We start from the raw sequence: 21155 nt of genomic DNA, 5'->3' as shown, positions 1-21155 counted from the left end.
TGTATTCGGATTGTATTCGGGACATCTAATGTAATCTGTTGTTTGTTGGCAGGACATTGGAGATGCAGGAATTAACCAGCTCTCAGCACACGGTCACCAGTGGCAGTGATTGTAGCTCCAAACTGGACAAGAGTCTCCTCGGGAACAACGTCTCAACCAACGGAACAGGAGGTGAGACACTTGAGACAACATTGTGTCATGTAGAAATTGAATGGAACCAATTTTCTGTTGTTTGTCACATTCAAGGGAGAAGCGGTGTCATTTCAGGTGTTATTTCAGCATCAGCGTAGCACAATGAATGTCAGGCACGCTTAATAAGTTATCATATTGTCCATATCATATCATATATATATATAAATCGCGAGAAGTTTGGAGTAACATTTAAAACCAGAGTTTGTACTAATAAATTACATACAAATGTTTGAAAAACTATATTATTATTGTATTATTCATTTAAAGTAGTAAATTAAATATTTATGACAAGTAATTCACAATTTTTGTTAAATGTACAGTACAGTACAGTTACAATTCCCCCTTTAAAAAGGAACCATCAGAAGGAGAGAGTCAAAGCTTCGGGGGGGTCATAGTACGTAACCCCTGTGAGTATCGAAGTTGCACTGTATATATAATCTCCAGAGATGTTGAATAGTTCATTCTGATTGGTCTAGATTTCAGTGGAAAGACGTTTCTGTAACTTTTTTACCTCAGAAATCAAAGCTTTCTGACAGTGTAAACTGTAAACTGCTATAATGTAAGTGATAACAAGAAGAGACTTGTTCCACACCATTCAGTGTAACTAGAAATGGATACAAAAATTTCACTATATAATAATTATTTTCTTACTTACGATGACAACAGCGATACAGACAAAATTGTAAAAATATTTTTAATTTTTTAACCCTTCACTCGTCCACACACCCGCTGCCACACACCTATACTATTCTATATAATTTATACTACAATGGATCACATATATACTGTTCTTCAACAGCTGCACTGGCTTCCTTACGCATTAAATTTAAAATCCAGCTTTTTGTTTATAAGGCATACATAACCTGGCTGCATCTTATCTATCTGACCTTGTTTTAACTCCTTCTTGAACTCTTAGATCAATGTCCTCATCATCCTTAGGTCTTCCTTACATGCGTTTGGCATTGATGGGATCTTGAGCTTTTAGCTACGCTTCTCTTTACTTTTAAGGAATTTATCTTACTTTTAATATTCGCAGCAGTGACTCTGTGTCTCCTGTCAAATCTCATTTAAAAAGGAGGATTCTTTAAACATGAGTATCTCTACTTAAGTGAAGGATGTGTGTACAGACGAGGTCCTGTAGCTCAGATTGCTGAAGGGGTTCATGCTGTTCATGCTCAATGTGTCAGAACTGTTTTGGCAGCAAAAGAGGGACCAACACAATATTAGGCAGGTGGTCATAATGTTATGCCTGGTCAGGGTAAATTTGCCTAGGCATGGGGTTTTGCAAGATACTGGATGAAATGTTGCTCCATGCATTTCACTTTATCCCAAAGTTGCCACATACAAGGAATGTACAGGTCACCGGAGCAACGAAACCTTCCTGTCAAGTTCCTGGAATGGCCACATGCTGAAAATGATGAATCTGTACTTCAGATCATGCCATTCTGACATTCTTCAGGGGTTATGACTGGGACACAGAGTGCCTTCTACACACCATCTCAACCTGTTCTGTTCAAATCAGACGCAACGTCTCCATGGACTCGCTGCTGCCGGGGCCGATTTCTTATCCTCCCACCAGCACTGTTTATCATTTCACCATTTACATTTGCTTCTTTTAGTTATTAAGAAAAAAACAATGTGAGTGAGCAATTGAATTGAATAGTTGCTACTCATGGACACAACAAGGGCAGCTTGGAAATGATGGGAACTAATGGAATGATTTGAACTCACAACCTTTTTGATCAGTAGCCCAGAAGGCTTAACTACTGAGCCATTGCTTGGGTCTTCTACATGTTCCTGATTCCACCAGGGACATACACTTGCTGACAGCTTCAATGTCACTATCTTCAGCTAACAGTCCAAGACAATTCCAAGTGGTGCATCCAAGTTTTGGATATGAATGTAATTTGCTTTCTATAAAACCATATGCTGGTTTTGTCAGCAGGATTTCTGACTAGCTTTGTTTTTAACACCTTGTTTGGAAAGCGCTTGAAATGTAGTGGTAGTACATAAAAAGCTAGTTTATGGACAGTTGTTTGGGAGGTCATAGCTTAGTGGTTAAGGCATTGGACTTTGAATCTGAAGGTCAAATCCCAGCCATGCCAACAGTCACTTCAGGGCCCCTGAGCAAGGCCCTGAACCCCATAGTTGCTCGATGGTATGAATCAGATAAATTTAATTGCTCTGGATGAAGGTTTCTGCCAAATCCCATAAATGTAAATGTCAATTTGTTGGAATGTACCATTTCTTTAAAATCAGGGGTGTGCTAATAAATTGTCAAGTACATAATGTACAGGGAGTCCTCAAGTTCATAGAGATGTTACAATAAAAATTTATAGTTTGTAGTTGTTATACTAAATTATGCAGTACACAGATTGACTGTGAGCTAGAAACCCAGGACTATAAAGTGTATACATAATTTTTTTTTCCCCTTCTGTCAAACAGCCAAAAACAGCAGCTAATAAATTTAGCGACAAAATCTTTTCTTTTTTTTTCATTTTTGTATCTTTGACATTTTTTTCATCAAAAGACATGGAAATCGTGTAGATTTGAATCTTTCTGTAACAATGTTTTGGATGAATTAAGTATTTAAATCCATTCCTTTTTCATTCTCATCAGACTTTAAGAAACTTTTGAGCTTTAATTGCGCTTGAGATGCCTCCGCATTACTTCCAGATCTACGCTGTAACTCTCGTAACGAGCCAGCGTTGTTTTGCGCTCTGCGACATTCGCTGTTAATAATTCCTCCTGCCTAAATGCGCCTAAAACTTTGACATACCTCTGGGACTCTCTACAGCCGAGTGAGTGCAGGTTTATCACAGCTGTAAAACATTCAAAACGTTTAAGACGAAGGGAGAAGTGAATGTTAAGTGTATTTCATTGTAATAGAGAAAAGCCGAAGTGCTTTCCCAAGCTAATCCCAATCCATTTAATCTTTTATGTGTGATTATACAGAAAGGAATTGTGACACATTCTTTAGTGCTTAGAAAACGACAGGAAGGCAATTTACTCCAAACTTATTTATACTGACTTCAGTCATGAAATACTAATATACACTATAAGGACAAAAGTATTGGGACACATGAATTTTCCAGCCATATGTGGTTCTTTCCAAACTGTTCTCGCAAAGCTGAAGGCACACAATTGTATTGCACGTCTGTATTGGATGTGCTAGCATGAAACTTTTTATTTTTTTTAACTAAGAGACTCAAACCTGTTCCAGCATGGCACTAACCCTGTGCAGAAAGCAAACTCCATGAAAATATGCTTTGCATATAATAAATTGGAACTCTAACTGCTCCCCAGGCTTCCTCACCTCACCTACATCAGTACCTGACCTGTGCTAACACCCTTGTGTCTGTCAGAATCTAGTGGAACATCTTTCCAGAAGAGTGAAGGAATTATAAGAGCAAATTGGGAATAAATGTGGAATACAATGCTCAAAAAGCACAAACTGTACCATACTTTTACCAGGTGTCCGCAAACTTTTGGCAGTATAGTGTATATACATTCTATGCACAAAAGTTTGTGGACACTTGACCATAAGATCCATTTTTGAACATCCCATTTTAGTCCCAATTTGCTCTTATAATGACCTCCACTCTCCTGGGAAGATGTTCCACTAGATTTTGAAGTGTGTTTGTGTAGATTTATGCGAGACTTATTCAGCCATGAGGGTGTTACTTAAGTCAGGTACTGATGTAGGTGAGAAGGTGAGGAGGCCTGGGGTGCAGTCAGCGTTCTAATTCATCCCAAAGATGTTCAATAGGTTTGGAGCTGTATAGCAGAAGATCTTCCATTCTAACACATGTAAAACATAGAGCTGGCTTTGTGCAAAAGTACACTGTCATGCTGGAATAGGTTTGGGTCTCCTAGTTCAATTAAAGGGAAATTTTAATGCTACTACATCCATATATATTATTCACAACCGTGTGCCTTTAACTTTGTGCTAACCGCAAATATGGCTGAAAAAATCCAGACGTCTAAAAGCTTTTGTCCATATTGTGTATATACAATATAACTTATATTATAGACTTATATTATATTATAGACCATCATACTGTACACAAAAGTCCTACACTAGATAATAATTGGGTTAAAAGCCTTCTTTAAGGGGTCCTTTACCTCAGATGTTTCAAGTAGACTGGTCCTAAAACCATGGTCTGGGCTTGGACCTTCTGTCAAATAGTTGCATATATGACTGAAAGTCTGAGTTCATGTCTGAAGTCCGGAGCGTGTTTCCTGCCGCAGTAAAGTCTGTTCAAGTAAAGAGTGTCCCATACAGACAAAATACACTGTTCTGGTCAGGAAAATATGCATTAGGAGTCAATTGGAATAAACCATGACACTCGTGTGTGTGTGTGTGTGTGTGTGTGTGTGTGTGTGTGTGTGTGTGTGTGTGTGTGTTTGTATAGCAAAATATTTGCCTGTTTATACTTAGTGTGTTGTGTTTGATTGGGAATTTAGTGCCTTGAAAGCTATTTCCTGTATTTATAGATTTTTATTGCTGGGAGGAAAATTTGAAACAAATCGAGAAAGGGTGTAAATTAAACGCACATTTGTGTGTGTGTGTGTGTGTGTGTGTGTGTGTGTGTGTGTGTGTGTGTGTGTGTGTGTGTGTGTGTGTGTGTGTGTGTGTGTGTGTGGGCAGAAGTGATCTCATCTGGTTTTGACATGCTGGCCTAATGAAACAATAGATGAACACAGAGAGGCAAAGACAGCAGAAGTCTATAAATCATTCCGATTGGAGTGCTGCTAATGATTTTAACAGACACACACACACACACACACACACACACACACACACACACACACACACACACACACATTGCCAAAACAGCGACATATTCAACATTCTCCTCAGTTTACCTCATCATCACACAGTCCAATTTGAATACAAACAGGCAAGAATTACAGTGTCTTACTAAAAAGTGTGCACACACCAGCTTGCAAACTTTAGTATATACATACAGAATACACACATGTCAAAAAAGGATACAGGTATGTTTCATACAGAGCAAATACAGGCAATATAATGCAAAGTACATTTATTATATGGGCATCAGAAACAGTTTTTGGGAACAATGGTTATTAGTGATTGGTTGGTGGGAATAGTTGTGGCCAGTGATTTGTTATTGAGAACATTGGTGGACATTGATTGGTTGATGGGAACAGTGGTGGTCAGTTATTGGTTTTTGGAAACAGTGGTGGTCAGTATACACTATTTACAACAATGTTGATCAATGATTGGTTTTGGTAACATCGGTTGATGAAAAAAAAGCGATTCAGTGATTAGATGTTGGCAACATTTGTGGTCAGTGATTGGTTGATTGGAATAGTGGTGATCAGTGATTGGTTGATGGGGGAGTGGTAGCTTATTTAAGGTGCTGGGTTACTGATCGTAATGTCGAGGGTTCAAGCCCCGGTATCGCAAAGCTGCCACTCTTAGGCCCTTAAGCAAAGTCCTTAACCCTCAGGGGCACCATATCATGGCCGACCTTGCGCTCTATACCCAGCTTCTGAGTAAACTGGGATATGCAAAGAACAAATTTCACTGTGCTGTAATGTATTTGTGACAACTGAAGGCTATTTTCTTCTATAAGAACTGTGGTGATCAGTGAATGGTTAAAGGAAACAGTGGTGGTTATTGATTGGTTGATGGGAACCGTCATGATCAGTGAGTGGTTGATGTAAACAGTGGTGACAAAGGGCCAAACATTCTGACATGATTTTTATGACGATGAGCCCAAAACAATACTAAGTTAGAACCTTCATGTTGACTGATGTTGACTGATGTCGATCTTTAAAGTTGAATGAAGTGTATTTCTGCTTGGATGTAACAAAAACCTGCAGTCTTGTTAAACTATTACAAACATTTCATGGTGCTTTTTGTTGGAACTTCAAGTGGTTTAAATTGTGAGCACACTGTAGCTAGGCGACTGGGAAATATGGTCTTCGTGCCCAAGCTACCTAATGGTTTAGTCTAGCAATGTATCTATCTAGCATGTAGGAAGTTGTTTAGACAGTATAGACTAGATGCCATGTGGAATCTTCTAGAAAACATGTTAAACACACCCCATTTTTCTATATCAAATACAACTGGACGATTATAAATTTGATTATTTCTAGTGAAACCTTTCTGCATAATGTAGACCATGATGTAACTGACTCCGCCCCCTCCCCCCAGGCGAGAACATGACCGTTCTAAACACGGCTGATTGGCTGTTGGGCTGCAACACTCCGCCCACTGCCCCAAGTACGAAGGACTATGGTATATTGCATGTGTGTGTCGAGTGAACCTACTTTGAGACACTGTGTTTTAGCGTGTGCTGAAGTGTGTTACAATGCAACAGTATATACATGCAGTATATACACTATACTGCAGGACAGTATAGACACTCTGTTGGCTGAATAAAGGTGTGAAGCTTCATGTGTGGTGTAGAAAGGCTTTGGTGTGGCTGCTTTTATGCTCTGCATCATACGAGTTAAATCTTTTTGTATAATTTATGGCTGTTTTACGGTTGATTTTAATATCTTTGTTTCCCTCAGTAAAGACAGAGCCGCTGAACAGCAGTGAAGCAGTCAGCACAGCAGGAGATACAGGGCTGGACACCTACACAGGGTCAGGTAAGATATCACACACACACACACACACACACACACACACACACACACACACACACACATACAAACACAAACTTGGAATGCCTTGTGTAACCTTGTTGAAAGCACTAAGGCCTCAATCCCTGTCCTTGGGTGAACGTCAGCACAGCATTGTCTCTTTATTTAGCTGTATTGCACACACAGACATACATATACACACAAACACACACAAGAAGTTCTCCAGCCATTCATCCCCCCTGCAGAGAGAGCTGAGGCCCATGCTCCAGCTGACAGAAGGGTCTGATGTCTCAATAGTGCAAGACAAAGAAAAGTGTATGAGTGTGTGTAAGAGAGAGATGTTTGCATGGTTTCGTTTTGGAGCGTATTGAATACATCTATTTTCCTGTCAGAAGAAACTGTTCCTCATGGGTTTGCTCAGTGAACAAACATACACAGAATTGAGCTACTGAAAAGTACTTTATTATTACTTTTAGGAATTTTTTTTTTTTTTATTTAATGTGTCTCAGGGAAAGAACTGTATCTTATTAAGTCCACCAAGGGAAGGAAAACAAGGGTGGGAGGGACGGAGGGAGGAAGGAAGGAAGGAAGGAAGGAAGGAAGGAAGGAAGGAAGGAAGGAAGGAAGGAAGGAAGGAAGGGAGGAAGGAAGGAAGGATATAAGAGCAGAAAATAAAGGTGACAGAGAAATTAACGATAGGAAAGGAAAGGAAAGGAAAGGAAAGGAAAGAAAAGAAAAGAAAAGAAAAGGAAAGGAAAGGAAAGGAAAGGAAAGGAAAGGAAATGTTTTTTTTTTGGGTCAAATCAAACCAGCAGAGAAAAGGAATGGAAGAAAGGGAAATGCAGAGAGAAAAAGTGGAAGGTCAGTATTGATATCATTCATTTAATAGCAAGAAGTTCGAAGTCTTCTCCTTTTATTAAATGAACAGTAAAAGACCGTTACCTGTCAGTCAAAAGTGGTTGTGTGTATGCGCGTTTCTGTATGCGTACGTGCGCATATGTGTGTGTGTGTGTGTGTGTGTGTGTGTGTGTGTGTGTGTGTGTGGGTGTGGGTGTGGGTGTGTGTATGTATTTTACAGGGTTTGGCAGATGCTCTGTGAGAACGAGTTGTCCAGGATTCATGTTCTGCCCTGCAGATTTGCTATTCAGTAAAGAATGTATCAAAGTAGAGCTGATAGATGACACATGTTGCTATTTCCTGCTGGATCTCGATCCAGATCGTGTGTGTGTGTGTGTGTGTGTGTGTGTGTGTGTGTGTGTGTGTGTGTGTGTGTGTGTGTGTGTGTGTGTGTGTGTGTGTGAAATGTGATGTATTGGTCTAAACTGATGTGGTATAATTTTTTAATTACACACAGTTATAACCAGCAGCGGATTCAGCCCTCGACCTACACATCAATACTCACCTCCCCTTTATCCATCCAAGTAAGAAACTATTCACATACACACACACACACACACACACACACACAAACACATTCATTAGTTTCAGCTACTCTCATGTTCCCTAGCCTGAAGCGATGAAATATATCCACTCGTTCTAACAAACACGACACAAACAGATCTATACAAATATGTTTGAGAGTCCTGATCTGGTTGATTGACAGGCCTTATCCCCACATCCTATCCACGCCTGTGGCAACGTCCATGTCTCCCTACACTGGACAGTCCCAGTTCAGCAGCATGCAGCAGTCTACGGTGTACACGCCATACTCTCAAACAACACAACCTTACGGCCTCTCCACCTATGGTAAGCTTTCCATCATCTTATCTTCTACCGGTGTCTTTGAAGTGTCTATGACTAACAAGTTCTTTAGCTGTAGGAAAATGAGACACTGTACTAAAACGAAGCATGTTAATGTTAGTGCTTATTCAGTTTAATTGCCCCTGGCAACCCATCATTCTGTTCTCTCATTCAGAAACTTGCTCACATAGAAATACGTCTAAACACTTTTTTCTGTGGGCATGGTTAGGGTTTTTTGGGTTGGACATCATTTTTTGAAGGACTTAAAAAAATACAGCAGTAATTTTACAGACACAAAACTCACTATTTAACCCACTTCCATGGAACTTGGGACTCTGGAACCATCACAGCAACTGAACTATGAACCTCCTGAACACAATGTGGACAAAACACTTGACTTTACCAGTTATGTGGTTTCTTTCTCAAACTGTTAGCACAAAGTTAGAGACACACAACTGTACAAAATGTATTTGGATGTAGTAGGATGACATATTCTAAACCTGATCTAAACCTGTTCCAGCAAGACAATATTCCTGTGCATAAAGCCAGCTTCATGAACATATGGTTGCCATGGGTTAGATAGCAAGATCTCCTGCTATAGAGCTCTAAATCCTGTTGAACACTTTTGGGATGAATTGGAATGGCATCTCAGGCCTCATTCAGATCCAGTGCCGAATGTGGCAAGGAAAATCTCCCTGGGACAGAAACCATGAGAGGAACCAGACTCAAAAGGGAACCTCATCCTGGTGGCACTGAATGTCCATTTATTAAGTACTAATCAGTGATAGGCGCATTGTAACAGACTGTTAATATTAATTACAGTTCAAATCCATTATCAAAGTTCTTGAGTTGCTCAGTAATGTGCAGTAAACATGGATCTTTAGTCTGTTGAAGTGGAACCATTCTCAGGGTAGGGCGTTGGGATCAATTAGGCAGATCCAAAAAGAGGAAAGGGACAGGAACACTGATCTGTGGTACCTCAGGAGCGTGTTTAATAAAGACAGACTGTGCAATTGAAGTGGTGGTACAGTTGTAAATGCATTTCTGTTCAGTAGGTCAAACTAAACCCCTTAAACACACACCATGACCTCAGAACCTGAACACACAAGCATCTAAAGAGGACTTGACTCAAGCTGCCAGAATTGAGTGCTTGCTTCATGTGTTACACTAATAATTGTAAACAGTTTCTCAGCTGGTCAACATGCCTCCTTTAAAACACCGTTATTTAATCAAATAAAATATTGTTTCTTTTGGTTTTCTTTCAAATTATAACCTTCAGACAGTGAAACGCTAACACATGTCGTCCCTTATGCATATTTGCAGCAGATTTAGGGGTGATGTTACCTGGGATAAAAATGGAAGGGGGGCTGTCCCAGACCCAGTCCACTCTCCAATCAGGGCTTAGCTACAGCCCAGGATTCACCACCCCCCAGCCAGGACAGACAGCCTACTCACCCTATCAGATGCCAGGTAATTACAGGCTACGAATAAGCAGCACAATAGCTTCAGTCCATCCTGTAGATAGATGCCAGAGTAATGAAAACTCGATTACCGAGATATGCCAATATGGCGAGCTTGGGCCGATGGATTCTCACAGTGTCCTCTCTTTCTCTTTTTCTATCTTTTGCTCTTTCTCTCTCTCAAACTGTTTTACATTGACCAGCTTCAGGGTTTACATCCTCCCCTGGCCTTTACACCTCCAACAACTCCGTGTCCAATCCAGCCAACTTCAGCACACAACAGGTACTGTTTCACACACACACACACTTTTAGAATGATGACATCACTTACTGAAACTGGTCTGACTGCATACATGATACACTCACACAATCGTTCATCATTAGACATTCAGCCAGAGAAAAAGAAAAAAAAAGCCAACCTGGAATGCTTTTGTTCCCCTTTACTGAATCTGTCCACATAAACAAAGGAGTTGTGGCTGTGCTGAAATGAGAGGAGAGAGAATCCTGAGGAGGAACGGATGGGAAAAACGAGTCTTCCTGAGAGCATTTTTACTGCGGTGCTCATGCACTCGGAGACGTTAGTGACAGGTTTAGAGGCATCTGCTGTAAAAGACCAAACAGTGTGTGTGCACGTGTGGGTAAAGCACACCAAGGGGTTATAAAACTTTCCCATCAAACGATCTCTGTGTTCCAGCCAGGGCACTTCGTTCTTTCATTTGCTTTCCATTTTCTCTCTCTTTCTCTCTCGTTTTATTTTATCCAGTGGGAAAGACGCCCTTCGGTGGCAGCTCGTCAAAAACAGAACTAAGAGTTTGACCTGGAAAATGGTTACAAGATAACATTCTATAAATGATATAACGTTATAACGTAGCGTTCTCGAATTTTTGATCGGGATCGGTTAGGTTTGGTTGTGCACTTGTAGGGTAGGACGCTCATATAACGCCATCCTAATTATGACCAAAAATGTACAAATAAATAAATACATACATATTGAACAATGAAAATGTTTCTAAAAATATAAACTGTTCCCTCTGTCATATGACTTTGTGTTTTATGGTCACGCAGACTCTTTTAATCCCTTATTATTATTATTTATAATGTATAATACTAAAATAATAGAGATAATAGCGGATACATAATAAGCGGATTCGATCTAAGAGTGAAATTTGGGGTATTTGATTCCAGCGGGTTATTCAGAAGAAGGAAAACCATAGTCGTATTTTATTATCAGGGTCTTTTACAGACAGGAGGAAATTTGTTCTTTTCTGTGACCATACAGTATTTAGTATATTATATATTAAATTAGTCAATTATATCTTCCTTAAATTCAAGTCAGGTTCTGGATATAGTGATAGTGTTACAAGACCACACTGGATTAAAAAAGCAACAGAGCGTACACACAAGGCTTTGAAGCCTTAAATGAAAAACACAAGTCAGTATTAGACTTCCTGAGCTGTAAATGCTGGTTTATTTAGTCGTTTTATTTTTTTTGTTACTTTCCCCGTAGGAGTACCCCTCATATACGGCGTTCGGGCAGAATCAGTATGCTCAGTATTACTCTGCGTCCTCCTACGGCTCATATATGACAAACAACAGCACAATGGACGCCACAGGCTCCACCTCTAGCTATCAACTGCAAGACCCCGCCCCTGTGATCACAGGACAGGCTCCTGAGATGCATCCAGGTGAGTGCTGGCCAATCAGGTCTGTGCCAAGAACTTGGGAAAATGTAACAATCCTTGTGTTCTATTATGCATTAAATATGTCCTTTTCCATTGACATGGTGCTGATGCTGGACCAGAGAAACATTGGAAATTGTGAAGAATTTACCAGTACAGTGTTTTGGTGCTTGGACTGATCCACTTTTGCCTGAGAATGGCAGAAAAGTGTGGTTATGTTTTTGAGATCAGGGACCTGCACCTTGTTGATGAAAAAGGACTAATTTGGATCAAAAAGTGTTTTACATTTACACTTCATGGCTCAATCCGCAATGTTTTTCCCGCATGTAGGCGATTTCGAGGCAGGGCAGAGTCCTTCCACGCCCATCAAGGAACTGGACGACCGGACGTGCCGTGGGGGCGGGACTAAAGCCAGGGGGCGTGGGAGGAAGAACAACCCCTCCCCTCCTCCTGATAGTGATCTGGAGGTAAAGCACAAAAAATGCCACAAAATGAATTTGAAAATAACAAAATGTTCACGTTGCATCGGATGTTCGCATTATTTGTGTAATTTGTAGAAATTTAAAAGTGCTTTTTTGTGTTTTACAGAGGGTGTTTGTTTGGGATCTGGATGAGACCATTATTGTCTTCCATTCGCTTCTCACTGGATCTTATGCACAGAAATATGGGAAGGTATGCTGTTATCTTCTTCCTCTTTTTGGTTCATTCTTTGAATTCAAATCTTCCTTTCTGTCTCTCTGACTTCATTTCACCCAACAAAACAAAAGCACAAAAGCAAAAAGACTTTAACATTATAACATTATGAGTGGTGAAGTGAATAATACGGATTATCTCTTCATCATGGCACTTGTTAGATGGTGGATATATTTTTTAGGCAGCAAGTGAACATTTTCTCCTCAAAGTTGATGTTTTAGAAGCAGGATAAATGGGCGAGCGTAAGGATTTGAGTGAGTTTGACAAGAGTTTTGACAAATTTTGATGTCTAGACGTCTGGGTCAGAGCCTCTTCAAAACTGCAGCTCTTGTGGGATGTTCCTGGTCTGCAGTGGTCAGTATCTATCAAAAATGCTCCAAGGAAGGAACAGTGGTGATCCGGCGACAGGGTTATCCAATCCAACAGACGAGCTCCTGTAGCTCAAATTGCTGAATTGCTGTTAATGCTCAGTGGGTCAGGACTGTTTTGGCAGCCAAAAGGGGACCAACACAATATTATTCAGGTGGTCATAATGTTATGCCGAGTCAGTGTATTTAGTTAATTTATATGAATAATGTGGAAAGAAATTTCAATAATGTGGAAGAGATGTATATTGTATTTCCTGTTTGGATTCATATTATTTGGTAAATATTGATACGTATATTCAGAGATTAGAGTTCATGGATCCAACAAAATCCTTCGACCATGTTATAACTGGGGCTTTACTTCAAAATGTTACTTTAAGACAGTTTTAAGAAATTAATGACCAAAGGGTTACACAAAACTTGTGTTACAGAAGTGGAAGTAATGAAGCACTGGACAAAGCCATCATCATCATTATTTAGAGGGAACACAATGTGAGAAAAATTGATGAGGACATCAATGATCTGAACGAAGAAGATTATTACGGCATAGCAGTGACAACTAACATAAAAAAAAAAAGTACAATTCCTGTTCAGATCTTTCAAACCCTTCTTCCTGCTTGTAATGTAAATGGAGTTTTGCTTCAAATGCAAATTGTGTGTATTAATTGAGTCCCAAAAAAAATGGTCGGGTAAAACTATTGTTTAAATGGTAGTCATGGTCAGGTACAGTACAACTTTGCTGAGAGATGGTACTTATTATCCTTATTTTGCTCGATGCTAAAATTGATAATATTATTAATTATTATTGATTTATGATATTACCATTTTGAAAAAGGACTGATTTTGACATATATATTGGAGTGGGATCTGGATTGAGGTAGTGTGTAGTTTTTAAAGTGTAATGGTTTTAAAGATGAAAATTCACTTTTTGTAAACACATCAAACTGTGGAAACTGCACTCAAGTAATCTCAAAATACAACAAATGACGAATTCTATTTATCCAAATACGCAGATTCTGAATACCCCTAACTTTCCTTCCAACTTTCCATTGGGACTCTACTGCCTCTTGTGTCTTAGTATTGTTTCTTTTTTGTATAATCATGTTTATGATGGTATATCTGTGCTGTGTGACCATAAAATACATTTCACACAAATCCAGAAATAACCTCGAAGCTTACATGGTTTATTAGTAAACTCCTGATGTAAGGTGTTGTGTTGTTTTATTTAATGATTGAGCCAAATAAGAGATTTGACTTAGTTTTGACTTAGTTTTGATAGTGAGTCCGGGTAGATGTGTGAAGCAGTCGCTCTGTTTTCACACCTTCGCTTGTTACTTGTCGTTGGTTCTGCGAGAGCTGTGGAGACAGCTGCATCTATTCCCAGCTGACGGGCTATTTCTGACGCCGTAGTGACGAGCAGGACCCCTCCGATCTTAGGCACTTCATCAGCGACAGTGCCAAAACCTGTTTCACATACACACACACACACACACACACACACACACACACACACACACACACACAGGTTGGGACACATGGATTCACTTGCACCCATGTGTAAAGTGTAAAAAAATTTTTTCGTCAGTTTTAATATTAAAAGGACAGACATGCCGACGGACAGACAGAAGAATTATAGACAGATAAACTGACACTGTAACAGTAGCGAAAATGCAAAAGGGTGCATTTCGAGAACACAAAACAGAAGTTTAGTAGTTTGGCTTAATAGATTCTAATATTTTTTTCCAATTCTATAATTAGAATCTAAAACTTAAACTAAAAATCTTTAGAAAATAACCCTTAAAACGAATATATTTCATTTCCATAATTTAAAAGTAAAACTAAAAAAAATGCTAAAAGAAAAAAAGGAAGAAAACCTTAAAACTGTACCTCAAACAAATAAATATGGGAAGCAGTAGAAAAGAGTTTGTTGCTAAAATGTGGACAATGCTAAAAGTAAAAATAAAACTGAAAATGCTCAAATCAAACAGACAAATAAATAAATAGAAAATAATTTGTGTCATGCAAATAATGTAAACCGGATCCTTTTTAAGCAGCAGTAGTAAAGATTTCATTAGTAAATGTGGACATCACTAAAAGTAAAACTAAACCTAAAACTGCCACTCAAATGCAATAAAACTAAAAGTAAAAAATCAGGAAGCAGTGGAAGAGTTTGTTAGTAAATTTCAACAATAAAATTAGAATTTTTTGACTCTACAAAGCTTTTAAGATGCAGCCTGATGAAAAAGTTTGTTAAATATAATATCAGTTTGAATCGTATATCACTAAGAGCTCGATCACCATCCCAGGATACATTAGGAATGCACACGTGTGTAGGTGTGTGTGTGTGCGTGTGTGTGTGTGTGTGTGTGTGTGTGTGTGTGTGTGTGTGTGTGTGTGTGTGTGTGTGTGTGTGTGTGTGTGTGTGTGAAAGACGATGAAAGGCAAAGACACTATTTTCTATTCTGGCTCCCCACACAGCCAACTCACATGTGATGATTTTTACAGCTGAGGACCCCCCCCCCCCCCCCTCCTTCCTCCTCATTTTCCTTCTCTTTAACCCTGTGCCTTCTTAAGTCGCCTGCATTCTCCTCGTTTATCTGTGTGTGTGTGTGTGTGTGTGTGTGTGTGTGTGTGTGTGTGTGTGTGTGTGTGTGTGTGTGTGCAGAGATGTGACAGGAGGGTTGATGAGTTAGAGCGTGTGTACTGTACGAGTTTATCATCGACAGTGTAAAACTGAGGGGCGAGGAGAAATCGGAGTACGTGGATTTGTGGGGGTGTTGAAAAAAACTTGAGACCAAGATTCGTAAAAACATGTTACGATGGTGATGGGAAATGATTAAGATTGATCAAATGATCAGTTTTCCACAATAAACAAGTGAAAGCGTCTCTAAGTCTCTCTGCTTCAGTTACATAGACACCAAAACGAACAGGTCATCAGGTGGCAGCTTGCGTAAGGTTGTGGTGTAATGATCACAGATCGAGGACCTGAAAGATCCTAAAAGTTTCTATGTATAAAATTAAGTCTGCTTTCTCAACATAAAGTCACCAAGTTGATGAATGTTTCGGCTCCGAGTTTCGCTCACGTGTAAAATAAACCGGTTTTTTTTATTACTTGCGTAAAATGATTATTTTGCAGAGGGTTTATTTTTTATCCTTCGTTTTAGTGAATACAAATAAACCTGTTTCAAATCTGCTTGTGCTGAAAACATTGACCAGTGATTATGATGCAGTTCCGAATGATGATGATAATGATGATGATGATGATGATGATGATGATGATGATGATGATGATGATGCAGTTCCGAATGATGATGATAAAGATCATGATGATGATGATGATGATTAGAATGGTAATGAAAATAATGATTGATAATAATGGTGGTGATGATGACGATGATGATGATGATGAGGAAGATGGTGAAGATGAAGAATATGATGAAGATAGTGATGATGATGAGAATGATGATGACGACAAGGAAGATGGTGAAGATGATGATGGTGGTGATGATGAAGAATACGATGATGATGAAGATGGTGATGATGATGAGAATAATGATGACGACATGGAAGATGGTGGAGATGATAATGATTAGAATGGTAATAAGGATAATGATTGATGATGATAGTGAAGATGGTGATGAGGAAGATGGTGATGATGATGATGATGATGATGAGGAGGAGGAGGAGGAGGAGGAAGATGGTGATGATGATGATGAATGATGAGGTGGAGGAGGAAGATGGTGATGATGATGAGAATGCTGTTAATGAGTGAATATGATAATAATGATGATAATGATGATGATGATGATGATGATGATGATGATGATGATGATGAAAAGGCAGATGATAGAGGATTAAGAGGATGATGAGAATCACAGTCTTGAAAATGATGAACAAGAAGAAGAAAGTGATAAATGGGATTATGATAAAGAAAATGATGATGATGATGATGATGATGATGATGATGATGATGATGGTGGTGATTATGTTATTTTTTTCTCTGCAGGATGCACCAATGGCAGTGACACTGGGCTTGAGAATGGAAGAGATGATCTTTAATCTTGCCGACACACATCTCTTTTTTAATGACTTAGAGGTACTCTCTCATGTTCTCTCTTTCTTTTCTTCCTCTTATGTATTTTGAAGTTGCAGTGCATTACATCAGTCTGTACATACACACTCTTATCTTTATTAATAAATCTATAGGCCAGGGAAGCAATACGCCTTTTCTTTACGCACTTCTTGTACCTTATATATTCTTCCAGTGCTGTGCTGTTTTACATGAGAAGAAATTACACATTGAGGGGGAAAATTACAGAATAAAACCCTATTAAACACTTTTGGGATGAATGTGAACACTGACTGTTCCTCAGGCCTCCTTACACTTCCTCACCTCACATCAGTATGTAATTACTAACACCCTTTGTGTCTGAATAAACCCAAATCTCCCCATGGACACTCCAAAATCTAGTGGAACATCTTCCCAGAAGAGTGGAGGTTAAAATAACAGCAAGTTCGGACTGAATTTGAAATGGGATTTTTATTACAAGCCTTTATGCATCTGTGAGTTCAAGCTTTTGGCGCCCCCTGGTGGGTTTTATTAAAACTTCACCTGGGACTTGCACCTGTCTTTGACATGATTGTGTGTGATGTCACTTCTTCACTCACTTTCCTTCACCTATGTTAAACGTGTGTGTGTGTGTGTGTGTGTGTGTGTGTGTGTGTGTGTGTGTGTGTGTGTGTGTGTGTGTGTGTGTGTGTGTGTGTGTGTGTGTTTTCTACAGGAATGTGATCAGGTGCACATTGATGACGTGTCATCAGATGACAATGGACAGGACCTCAGGTGCATCTCAACTCTGTTCGTCTTACTAGAATGCAGCATTTGCCCAAATAATGAATTTTGATTGAGGGCATAACACTTTTGTATCACATTTACATAAATAGTGAAGGAAAAGATATATATACATAATACATGTAATAAATATATATATATATATATATATAATCCACCATGTTTCTGGTCTGTAATACATGAATGTTTGGAGGAAGTTTAAAACATGACTGTTATTGTTATTATCATCGGCAGTACTTACAGTTTTGCCACTGATGGCTTCCATGCAGCTGCGACTAGTGCAAGCCTCTGCTTAGCCACAGGCGTCAGGGGCGGCGTAGACTGGATGAGGAAGCTGGCCTTCCGCTACAGACGAGTGAAGGAGTTGTACTGCACGTATAAAAACAACGTGGGAGGTAAGTTTCAACCCTCTGAGAACGAATGGGTTTGGATACGCGGTCTAGTCAGTCATTATGTCGAGGTGGTGTGTGAAGAACTTCGGTTTTAGGAGCTCAGATCTAGAAAACGTCTTTAAAAACTTGACCCACGTATGAAATTATATAAACTACAAAATGAACTAGAAAGAGAAATGCATTCCACATTAATCCACATTTGCTATTATAATAACCTTCACTCATCTGGGAAGACATTTCTCTAGATTTTGGAGTGTGTGTGTAGATTTGTGAGATTTTTCCAGCCACCAGTGTGTTAGTAAAGTCAGGTACTGATGTAGGTGAGAAGGTGAGGAGACCTGGGGTGCAGTCAGCGTTCACATTCATCCCAAAGGTGTTCAATGGGGTTGAAGCTTTAGAGCAGAAGCAGATCTTCCACTCCGAAGCAGATCTTCATGGAGCTGGCTTTGTGCACAGGGGTATTGCCATACTGGAACAAGTTTCAATTAAAGGAAACATTTTTTTCTTCATGTGCCCCCCGATGTGTGCTAACCTTTTGAGGAAGAACTACATATGGCTAGAAAAGTCCAGTGTCCCAATATTTTTGTGCATATATTTTGTCCTTAATGCAGAATACAAAAAAAAAACTTGACGTGTTTGAGATGTTGGTGAACGATGTGCCTTTTATGGCCTTTTTTCTCAGGACTTTTGGGTCCGGCTAAAAGAGACGCATGGCTTCAGCTCAGAGCCGAAGTCGAGGCTTTGACGGATTCATGGCTCACCACCGCACTCAAGTCCCTGTCAATCATCAGCTCCAGGTCTGTCCCATAATACATCATCTATATGGTTCACTATCCAGAATGCTCCTATTTTCCACCTAGAAATCCTCCTAAAGTTTTCCACTGCTATAAAAATGTGCATAATGCAGCTAAAGCTTAAGTTACATCCAGAAATAAAAAATAATGTTGGTCTTATATGTACTTATATGGACTTCTGGAAGCAGGGATTGATGCTGATTTGGGAATCACCCTCCAGGATAACAATATAACAATTAATCTATGTAAGAAATAGCAGTATGATACAGCAGGTCCTACAGTACAACACCTCAGTAGTTATTGTTATAGTTTTCTTCTTTTAGCTGCTCGTGTTAGGGGTCAATAAACAAACCACTTGCATGTCTTCTCTCACCACATCCATAAACCTTCTCCCTTACTTTCCTCTGTTCCTCCTGATTGGCAGCTCCATCCTCAGCATCCTTCCACTGATATGTGTTCCTCTTTTGCACATCTCAATCGCACCTCTTTAACCTTTTCCGCAAAACGTCCCTCAAAATAAACATATTTCTAATCCTGTCCATCCTCATCACTCCTGCCAAAAATCTCCACACGCTCCGCCTCCTGTCTTTTGGTCAATACAGTATTTTTTGTAATAGTAATTGCAATAATTGTAATAGAACCTGCAGTAGAAAGAATGACAGTGTGTAAAGGTCTCTCTCTCTCTCTCTCTCTCTCTCTCTCTCTCTCTCTCTCCCTCTCTTTCTCTCTCTGTCTCTTTCTTGCATTAGGAGTAACTGCGTTAACGTCTTGGTGACAACAACACAGTTAATACCAGCTCTAGCTAAGGTGCTGCTCTACAGCCTGGGCTCGGCTTTTCCTATCGAGAACATCTACAGCGCAACTAAAATAGGTAAGTCAACAAAAAATACAGGTCGCCATCCCTGTATCCATGTCCCACACTTTCATTAACTAGCATTCGGGTTTTAAACGGTACACCAGTCTATGATAACGTGGTCAGGGGTCCAAAATGCCTGGTCTCCACTGATGTTTAGATCGACACTGGTCGATCATTGTGTCTGCGAATTCTATATGGGGAATTTGTAGCTCAGTATTGGACTTCTGATTAAAAGGTCGTTAGTTCCAATCACAGCACCACAAAGCTGCCGCTGCCAGGCCCTCGAGCAAGGCCCTTAGCCCTTAAGTGCTCAGTTGTATAAATAAGATGAATAAAGGCATAAATGTAAATGCATCTACAGGAAGTCTCAGGTAGAGATGAGTTCCAATGACCCCATCGAGAATAGTGATCATTATGGGGTTGTGTACTGTCATTTAATATAATGTAACTAATTACACTACATCATTTAGTAAAACAGATCAATTTACAGTACCATAATATATCAAAATGACAGTAAGTATATGTTTGTGGCAGCGGGCTTTTGGACGAGCGACAGTTCTGCGCTTCAGTGTCTGGCGACGCAGATAAAAAAGACCGAGACAAGAGATAAAAATGGGCAAAAACTAAAAAAAATAGATGCTCTAACAACTCTCTTGACCGATCGTGAGAGTAATGCATCTCACAAGGCAGGAGATGCGAACATCCCGGCAGCATCCCGACATATCGTAAAAAAATTAAAATGTAAATATTGTTTTAAAAATTTTTAGCGTTACTGTCATCATAAGATTGAAAAGATCGTAAGTCAAACCATTGTAACTCGGGGATCATCTGTATACACACACACACACACACACACACACACACACACACACACACAAACCCACTTCTCCTCACTTGCTACTCTTTCTATGTGGATTGGAATATCAGGATACCTTTAAAGGTGTGTGTTTGTATGAATCCATCATATTTTATTGTTTATAGAAGAAAAAAATCTTTCCTCTGTCTGGGATCATGCTTTATCTTTCTGTTCAATGTTTGCTGAGCAGTGAAGCTGCTGTGTATCTGTCGGTGGAATGTTTTGTACATGACCTGTAAGGCATTGCCGTATTTCCCACAGGTAAAGAGAGCTGTTTTGAGCGTATAGTGTCCAGGTTTGGCACTAACGTTACATATGTAGTGATTGGCGATGGGCGCGATGAGGAGCACGCGGCCAGCCAGGTAACTTTTCACGACTTTCGACCCTTACCCCTCTGACATCTAACCCTGTTTATTATTGCAGGAAAAGAGAGTTGCTTTGAGCGAATAATACAAAGGTTTGGCAGGAAGGTAGTGTATGTTGTTATTGGGGACGGTGTGGAAGAGGAGCAGGCTGCTACCAAGGTAACAACCCACCACCGTGCGACCCGGAAGCAGTGTGTGAACCCCTTTTAACCCCTCCACCCCACCCCCTCGCACTGCCACCATCACCCAAAGTGAACTTTCTCCCTGTGTGTGCTCTAGCAATGCTTTAC

General features: G+C 39.7%; 1 protein-coding gene across 12 annotated transcripts in view; it reads left to right on the top strand.

Annotated features, from left to right (window-relative positions):
• The window catches only part of eya4 (EYA transcriptional coactivator and phosphatase 4), a 55645-nt gene that overhangs the window by 29311 nt on the left and 5179 nt on the right, over nt 1-21155 (top strand). For 3 of the 12 annotated variants that reach the window (XM_083520928.1, XM_083520927.1, XM_083520933.1), the window contains 16 exons: nt 53-171; nt 6380-6448; nt 6742-6819; nt 8168-8234; nt 8417-8559; nt 9877-10023; nt 10217-10296; nt 11521-11698; nt 12023-12159; nt 12281-12364; nt 16757-16846; nt 17535-17593; nt 17837-17997; nt 18677-18791; nt 19538-19659; nt 20924-21024. In XM_083520928.1, the coding sequence (XP_083377054.1) occupies nt 53-171; nt 6380-6448; nt 6742-6819; nt 8168-8234; nt 8417-8559; nt 9877-10023; nt 10217-10296; nt 11521-11698; nt 12023-12159; nt 12281-12364; nt 16757-16846; nt 17535-17593; nt 17837-17997; nt 18677-18791; nt 19538-19659; nt 20924-21024 (1750 nt within the window). Of the gene's footprint in view, nt 1-52; nt 172-6379; nt 6464-6741; nt 6820-8167; nt 8235-8416; nt 8560-9876; nt 10024-10216; nt 10297-11520; nt 11699-12022; nt 12160-12280; nt 12365-16756; nt 16847-17534; nt 17594-17836; nt 17998-18676; nt 18792-19537; nt 19693-19899; nt 20028-20761; nt 20863-20923; nt 21025-21155 lie in introns of those variants that run through there. The other 9 variants (XM_083520929.1, XM_083520930.1, XM_083520932.1 and 6 more) reach the window with 6 other exon arrangements.

This window comes from Silurus aristotelis (genome assembly GCF_946808225.1).
Source record: "Silurus aristotelis genome assembly, chromosome: 19".
In the NCBI taxonomy this organism is placed as follows: Eukaryota; Metazoa; Chordata; class Actinopteri; order Siluriformes; family Siluridae; genus Silurus; species Silurus aristotelis.
This window is presented reverse-complemented; position numbering and strand designations above follow the sequence as displayed.